The sequence below is a fragment of the Mytilus trossulus genome, chromosome 7 (assembly GCF_036588685.1).
Source record: "Mytilus trossulus isolate FHL-02 chromosome 7, PNRI_Mtr1.1.1.hap1, whole genome shotgun sequence".
NCBI lineage: Eukaryota > Metazoa > Mollusca > Bivalvia > Mytilida > Mytilidae > Mytilus > Mytilus trossulus.
Window position 1 is genome coordinate 76,310,987 of NC_086379.1, and position 8,871 is coordinate 76,319,857.

Consider the following 8,871-nt stretch of genomic DNA (forward strand, 5'->3'; position numbering starts at 1 on the left):
TATAAAATTTACTGCTGGACGGAATGTAGGATCGCTTAGTCTCGCTTTTTCGACTAAAGTCGAAGGCTCGACAAAAATGACCCACACCTATTCGCCCAACTTTTTCACCAAAACGCCCCACTTTTGTTTACCAACTCGCCCCACTTATGAAAAAAGTTAAAATCCAATTTAAATAGATGGGATAACTTGCTTTATTTATGAAAAGGGTAAAAAATCCCTCTGAAATAAGGTCTGCCACCTCGCCTCAATTCTGATGAATTAAGTACTGGTAATGCCAACTAGCCCCACTTGATGCAAAAGATACAATCCCATTGTATATCTATCTTCCTATACCACTCATATTAAAATAAAATCAATACCTGTGAAAACCTTAGATAAACACTGTCATGCTTTTCCGGTTTGAATGGTTTTACACTAGACATATTGGGGCTCTTTTTAAAGATAATCGTTTGGTGTGAGCCAAGGCTTTGACCTATAATGGCTTTTCTTTTATAAATTGCAATTTGTTCCTTTATGTTGAAATAAAGCAGAAAGAAGTGAGTATCAGTATTTCTGACGCGAATGCCAACTAGCCCCACTTGTGAAAACTAGAGAAATCCTGATAAAATGAGTCTTGCCAACTCGCCCCACTTATGAAAAATATAAAAAGTCCTGATGAATTGAGTCATGCAACACATAGTCAATAAACATAATTTTAATAATTTTTCGCTTTTAAGAGGGGCGAGTTGGAAATTATATATATATACACATGGAAAAAAGTATTGCAACACCTTGATTTTTTAAAACTTGAAAAATCAGCTTCTGTTTTTAGATGAAATATAATAAAATATTTCTATAATATTATTGAAACATAGTTTATGATAACATTGGCATTTATTGTGAACCCTATTGAGCCTTTCCATAGATTCACCTGATAGTTACCTGTCCATTTAAACTTTTGGCAGTTCTATTGTCCCATCTAACAAATACAACAGGTTTTGTTCTCTGTGTAGTTTATTCACCAGGACCTTTAAATTTCTTCTAAGAGAAATCTATCACTCATTGATTAATCTACCTGGACAGGTAACTTGCAGGTGAATCTATGGAAAGGCTCAATAGGGTTCGCAATAAAAGAACAAAAAATGTTTGACAAAAAAATGATTTATATAACCACAATTGTAATGAGGTGTTTTTTGTTAAAAAAAATGCATTTCACAACTTTTACTGTAGTTGAACTTCACAATGTCAGACATTTCAAAGTTAATCTTCAGATGACTGGTCACATCATGGGTGATCGTTATACGCCAAAGAATTAATACTTTGTGCGCAGCCTTCATTCAAACAGATAACCGCATCATAACCTCCTCTGATTCCTGGCATAAATCGACTTATTCGTTGCACAGGTAGCAGCAACCATTTCTGATGAAGGGCATTGTTTATTTCATGATATGTTTGAACTGGGGTGTCCTTTCGCGCACTTTTCGCCCAATAGTGTCCATATATGCTCGATATGGTTCAAATCAGGGCTACGATCGGGCCAAGGAAGATGAACCGAATTCTATGAGAACATTGAATCTTCCTCCACGATGCTAATTTTCAACTTTGGCGACCTCTGCACAACATTGCATAGGGAAAACTGAGTGTCTGTTTGAAGGCAAAGGTCTCCGATATGGTCTTATCGCACAATAACCAGTAGCGATGAGTCGATCTCGACCAGTTCTTATTAAAAGGCTCCTGTATACCCACCACTCTCTTTTGAGGATTGTATTGCATGCAACGGGTTTCCTTCTGACCAACCTTCATTATGCTTGATTTTCCCTAGCAAATGGTATAGGGGGTCTTCTTTATCACAGAAGGTCTTTAACATCGTTCATTGTCAGATTTTTATTCTCAAAACGACTCATAGTGGAATAGTGATGACCAACAATACGTGCAGTTGTTACAGCGACATCCCTGCTTCTCTCATGCTGATAATCTGCCATCTTGCTGCAGTTAAGAGTTGTCGAGGAACCATTACAAGGTGTCAAACACATAACTTTAAAAACTTGGTTATTTAAAGCGTTGAAAACAATGAGGATAAAAACATCTGTTTTGCTGTTTACGGGTACAGTAGCTGCATGTGCAGATAAGAACTGATCAAGTCAATATTTATTAATTAAACTCAGGTGATACATAAATATTATATATATAATGTTAACTAATTATATTTCGCCAAATTATATCATACAAAAAATAAAGAGTGTTTTTTTAATTTCAATTTCAATTTGGTGTTGCAATACTTTTTTCCATGTATATAGATTAAACAAATTTCATTAATGATTAAGTGGGGAGAGCTGGCAGGAGAAAAATTAACACGATTTAACCCTTTTCACAAATGGGGCGAGTTGATATTCTGTCCCATGAACGAATTTTCACAAATGAACTGTGAAATAGAGTTCAAGAAGACACAATACACCTTATTGTAATCCCGGCTGACCCGGCCGCTTAATTGAACTTTTAACGCATACAACAATCACTTTTCCATTGTGACGTCAGATATTTTGTATTGTGACGTCAAAATTTTACTGGAACCTGTGTGATATCCAGTAATGGCAGACAAATAGCGATAAGGTGTATTTCATAGAACACTTTTTTGGCTTTATACATTAATTTTGGCAGTAGAAAAATTAACAGGATTTATCGATAACCATTTTCACAAGTGGGGCATTTTATTTTAAAATGGAGCTAGTTGGTAAACCAGTTTGGGGTGATTTTTTCAAAAGTGGGACAAGATGGTGAAAAATTCACAGGTACTTGTTTCTGTCAATGTGAGGTTTACCTGAGACTACTATAACACAGTGATATAGAAGTCTCAGACTCAGGGTTTACTAACCCCACATAATAATTTGATACTAAGAAAGAAGTGCCTGAGGAATAAGTGGGGCGATTTGTCTTGCTTCCTTGGTGTTATATTGCTGTTGGTTTGGTTTTTTTAAAACTGGATTGTTGAATATTTATACTGCGTCGCAGTTAAACTTTTATCACAAACTTCAGGAATGTTGTCAAACCAAAACAAATCTCCTGAAAACCATGAACAAATAAGACATTTCTTTCGTCTCGCTTTTGTCTATTACATAATATCTCCCTTTCTCGTCTATAAATACCTTATTTATGATTCTTAGAGCCATTAAGTTGGTATATTTTCACTATTTACACATTACTGTGACTTTTTTCTGTTTCGAGTTCGTTTTTCTCAGGTTTCGGTTTAGAGTTGTCTCCCACTAGACACTTTTGGAACCTCTCTTACTTTTTCGGATTCTTTGTCCACTGGTCTAATTTTCCCAGGCAACATGGAAATTGTAAATCGTCTTATCACATCTACTTTGCCAAATTATTTTGCTAGTTTACCTATTCCCAAGTCAGTCTTTGGCTTTATACAGCTGTCTGGTATAGTGTTTTTTTGCTTATAACTTTTTTATTCAATGACATGATTCACATATAATTTTACCTGCCTATGGCAGTATGGGGTGTTATAACAATTTTCATATGATGGTAGAAATGGGGTACTCCACATGTTGAATGATGTCCTGTGTTCATGGTGATATATAAAATAATTTGTTAAAATGATGTTAACATTAAATATTTTACTCAATTTGACGCCAACTGTAGCTATAGAATGAGATATGACAAATGATAACTAAAAAATAAGGCTTTTATGACACGTCTTATGGTAGTGAAAAAATGACTTTTGACGCTAAGGGCACTCCTACCTTTTAATATGTGGCCGAAATCAACTTCTGGACACCTTACATCTATCTTGTACAAATTAATCAGACATTTAGGTTTCCAGAAAAGTTCTTTTTTAAAAGTTGCCTCTTTTATAATCGAATACTTTTATGCTCAATTTGAGATTATTATACCCAATTTGGATGAGTTGCCCAAACCTACATTTATAGGATACAATTTATAACAATCATTGATAAAAGAATAGTTGCTATTTACATCGTAGACTCTATAGTGACTGGATCAACTCAATAAAGCAAAGAATTTAAAATACATATATTCCATTGTCGCATGATTGATCTTATATCAACTTTATAAAAAGTTGCAAACTTGATTGTAATAATAGATAACATTTATGACAATTTCACAACAGATGTCCGCTTGGTCAATTTGATTTAGAATTGCAAAGACAGGAGTGTAATGATAGATTTAATTGATCAGGATTGAAAATTAACCCTCAACCCAATCAACTAAATTAACAAAAGGAAACAAAACTCATTTGAAATGATTGATTAAATTGATATCAATAGAACATCACCTGTCCAATCACTCAACTGCATAGAAAGATTTGGAGATATTTTTTTTTCTTTCAATCCTGCAGAAGATCCATGTATATAGTTTAAAAACGCAAACGATTTTCACAGGGTACTGTGCACTTAATTAATCAGTTTGAATCACTAATTGTTGTGCAGATGTCTCCTGTCCATATCAGTATAATGTACAAATCTACAATAATTTAAAAATAATACAGTTTTTGCCACTTACTTAAATTATACACATTTGGTTCCTGTTGATAGTTTTGACAAACTTCTCGCTCTTGATTTAAAAATGAACACAAAATTGATGCTTTTGTTGATTTTAGGGATTTTGTCCGTTTTGTTATTGCCTATACTATAATTACTTGCATCCACTTCATTTGAACTTTGATTGGCAATCATATCACATCTCCTTATTTTATATGTATGATGAATTGATGATTGATCTAACAATACGGTCCTGTTTATATTAATTGAATGTTTTGCAGGTGGTGATTGGATAGCCCTGATACCATTCGTAGGAACAGTATCATTAATAGCCTATGTCACTGTTAAAGCATTCCAACCTAAGCCTCCAGTGGCGAAGAAACCTATATGCAATTTAAAAATCCAAAAAGAAGTACAGAAAGTTGTTAATATTGTTGATATTGAGGAGATTGGAGAAAAAGTTTCATACTGCAGATGTTGGAGATCAAAAAGGGTAAGGTCAAGGTCAATTTTAGGGTTGTCAAAAAATTTTAAAAAAGAGAAACATCTGTATAAAGTAGATTGTCACAGGAAATCTTACTTTCTATATACTGTAAACAGGGAAATTTTCGTTGTACATGTAGTTTTATTTTCGCTATTTTCGCGGTAAGGAGTGAAACTCGAAAATAAAACGACCGCGAAAATTCAAGGAAAAACTGTTTTAATTGCATTAACTTTTACAAATTGTGACTTGGATGGAGAGTTGCCTCATTGGCACTCATACCTTATCTTCTTATATCTATGTATATGAATAGAATATCTATAGGACTACTGTATAACACTGGTTTCAAAGACGACAAATATATAATTTAAATTATAACTGTATCTCTTAACGAAAAGCAATGTTAAAAGTCATGTCTTTATCTCAAATCAGTTATTTCACTGAAGCGAACATTACGGATATTGTTATGTAAACAACGCTCATTACAATCATGTTAATGACACCTGTTAATCAGTAATAAAGGTATCACCTTGTGAATCTACTACATGTACAAAGATTGATCAATTAATTAGCATTAATCCTGACAGCTTTTTATTTTAATTTATTCCTAATTAGGTTTACTTTTATATTATTGTGTATGTGTTTTTACGAGCATTGAAACATGCCAAACTTTTAATCTACTTTAACATTAATGAACCGAAAACAAAAGATTTCTGATTGATTTTATCATTTCATTTAAGATATATGTAAAGCTGTTCACTTTCCAAATCATTTATGAAAATATTTATCTAGGCCACTGGGAAATCGCGAATTCAAAACGGTGCGAATTAGAATCGTGTAAGTAAATCGCGAAATAAAGACGGCGCGAAAATTTCCCGGTTTACAGTATGTATATAAATTATGATAAAATTACATGAGTAATGCAGAAGTTATCATGGTTATTTGAAGCATTGCTGTGCTTTAAATAACCTCCTTGAAAAATAGCCTCTTTCTTAAATTGTTTTACACATGTAAAATAATATTGTGAAAGGAAATGTTGAATGTGTTAAAGCGACAACAACCCGACCATAGAGCAGACAGCAGCCGAAGGCCACCAATGGGTCTTCAATGTAGCGAAAATTCTGCCACCGGTAGGGTGTCTTTCAGCCTAAATCATTTAGAGTAAAATGAAATGTCAACAAGCCAAAAATACAACAAAATCAAGAGTAAAAAAAACAAGTTCTTAGAAAATATTGTTTTAAAACTTTAATCACCTGCACAATAGACATTGTAGTTGACAAAATTGTACATAGAAGTTAAAAATGTTTCAAGTCCCATAATTGGGCTTGTTCTATTCATTATAATCAATGTGAAGTTTACATTTAGCACCTGTAGAATTTGTGATGCACAATGTGCAGTATTGTTAAGAGTCGATTGTATTTCTGAAGTTAAAAAGATATATCTCTTACTATGGAGCTACTTGCTTTGTGACACACAACTAGTCAACACATCTTAAAATGGGATGTCACTTGTTTGAAAAAGATAATGAAAGGATGTTTAACAAACAGTGGCAAATTAAATGTACATTGTATATTCAGGACAAGAACATGATAATGTGATATAAATATTAACCGGTTTTTATTCTTGAATAATAGACACAAATTTTAAGGTGCTAGTTCATCAGATAATATACCACAGCCACAGGAAGATATGTTACCTTAGCCTGACACATTATTCTGACAACCAGTCTCTGCTCCTACTCTTTAATGCCACGTCCGTATCAGTGAAAAAGCGGATTCTAAAGGTTGGCATTGATGAGTGGAGTAAGGAGGGGTCCTAATTTTGAAATCCCAGGCTTAAAAACACGAAATCCAGAGGTCCCGAATATAAATAAATATTAATCCCGACATCCCGAAATTTGAAAAAAGAATTCCTGGTTCCCAAAAGGGTCAATCCCAAAATCTGATCCCAGAGTCCTGATAAAGGTCCTATCCCCCCTCATTACTGGGGTTTAACCCATGACTTCATACTTAAGACAAGCATGAGAGAGCAGAGGCAGAAGGTGAGGATGAGAACGCTAGAGTACCGGTTTGAGACTTACAAGGGTTATTAGGGAGAGAGAGAATATTCCTACATGGATGGTTCGGTATCTTAGTACAAATGTCACTTTATTTATGATATATTGTTTTGATTTCAGTTTCCATTGTGTGATGGATCACATACCAAGCACAATGAAGAAACTGGTGACAATGTTGGACCACTTGTTCTGAAGAGGAAGAGTAATTAACCTTGTATATTTACAAAGAGCAATGGGACCCATTCATTTACAGGGTTTTGTACTAACATACCATGCAAAGGTTGTTATTTTGGTCAATTTTTATAAAAAGTATTGAAAATATTGTGTTTTGTAGTTGTTTAATTGATTAGGTTAATATTTGAATTACAAAAACTTTTTTACAAGGTTCTTGCATTTTTTTGTGGTTTATATGGATTATATATTAAATTATAAGAAAGACAATTTTTATACAATAATTATGTCAATGATTTTTGAAAAAGATCTTTATTTTAAAGAAAAAATGATAGGAATTTTGTTTTCTTGCCAATTAAAGTAGATTTGTATATTTTTGAACAGTTGTATGTTTACCATTTGCTTAATACATGTATATTTTGCTTTGAATAGACTATTGTGTCCTTTAATATATAATAAGCTTTAGAAAACCCAGCTCGTGTATACATAATGTGCATCACACATAGGAGAAGTCAATTATTCCACATTTGGCAAACAAGGTTATCAACTCTTCATATATTAGTCTGAGCTCCATGATCACTTGTTAAAAAAAACCTAAATCTTCCTCTCAAGATCAGTCTCTTGAAAGGGAGGTTTTAAATCTCACTCTTTAGCAAATCTATGTTTTCCTATTAGTAGTAATACTATATATATACAAATACAAATAAAAAAAAGTTTATTTACATAACATAAGAGTAACCATTGTATCTAACATGTTGTTTTGGTTATTTAACTCACTCATATGATTGTGGTTTTTTTTATGCTGGTTGTAACATATTTTTTTTTATTATAAATTAATGAGTTAGTGTAGAATTCATTTTAGAAAAGTTTTGTCAAACTCAGACTTGATCATTTCAAGAAAAAGAAAAAGAAATAAACTTTGTGTGTGCAATATCTCATATTGTTGCTAGACTTTACATCCAACTTTGTCCTGTCACCATGCATGTCACACTTTTAACTGAAAATTGAAATAAAAAATCTTTCCTTTATTTTTGTTAACTTTCTAAATCACAAATAGACGCCACTTTGGATAATGAAATTACAAAAGGGGGGATGTTTTGAAATTATATGCTATCATCATTGAGTCATTCCACTAAATCTAGTCACATTTTTCTTTTTAAACATTGATTTATGGTAAAGATAAAATTCAATGTTAGACACTCAACAGCATTTGTGCAGATTATATGATATTCAATGGTTAGTATTTAGTGTGTGGAAGGATTTATCTTTCAATTTTCAATATGAGTTGGGGATGGGGGGGGGGGGGGGGGGGGGGGGGTGGAGGATGTTATGAGAGTTACCACACCGAATGTAGAGAGGAGAAATTTTATATAACTAGATCGAATTGTTAATTATACATACCTGAAAAGTATTTTGTATTTCATATGGTTTTTAATAAATGAAAACAAACCAGAAACACATTTTTTTGTGATAATTTCATCATGTAACTACATAAAAGATGTAGCAATGTCATCATGATTGTTATGCAATTTATTTGCAAATTTCATTTTGAGCTCACCTGCAAAAGGGCCAAATGGGATTTTCTCATCACTTGGCATATGTTGTCAATCTTCTTTGTCAGTTGACTTTCACAAAAATCTCCTCTGAAACTACTGGACCAAATGAAACCAAACTTGCCT

At 33.0% G+C, this 8,871-nt stretch overlaps 2 protein-coding genes across 3 annotated transcripts in view; one reads left to right on the forward strand and one right to left on the reverse strand.

Moving 5' to 3' along the window:
- Window positions 1–3,245, reverse strand: part of LOC134725839 (ubiquitin-conjugating enzyme E2-17 kDa-like) — a 23,524-nt gene extending 20,279 nt beyond the window's left edge. Inside the window, exon 1 of the mRNA XM_063590057.1 lies at window positions 3,123–3,245. Coding sequence (XP_063446127.1) covers window positions 3,123–3,146 — 24 coding nt within the window. The 5' untranslated portion in view covers window positions 3,147–3,245. The remainder of the gene's footprint in view (window positions 1–3,122) is intronic.
- The window catches only part of LOC134725840 (CDGSH iron-sulfur domain-containing protein 2 homolog B-like), a 15,436-nt gene extending 6,788 nt beyond the window's left edge, over window positions 1–8,648 (forward strand). The window contains exons 1-3 of one of the 2 annotated variants that reach the window (XM_063590058.1): window positions 3,219–3,405; window positions 4,766–4,977; window positions 7,142–8,648. In XM_063590058.1, coding sequence (XP_063446128.1) covers window positions 3,309–3,405; window positions 4,766–4,977; window positions 7,142–7,231 — 399 coding nt within the window. In that variant the 5' untranslated portion in view covers window positions 3,219–3,308 and the 3' untranslated portion in view covers window positions 7,232–8,648. Of the gene's footprint in view, window positions 1–3,218; window positions 3,406–4,765; window positions 4,978–7,141 lie in introns of those variants that run through there. The other variant, XM_063590060.1, reaches the window with a different exon arrangement.
- Window positions 8,649–8,871: the final 223 nt, after the last annotated feature.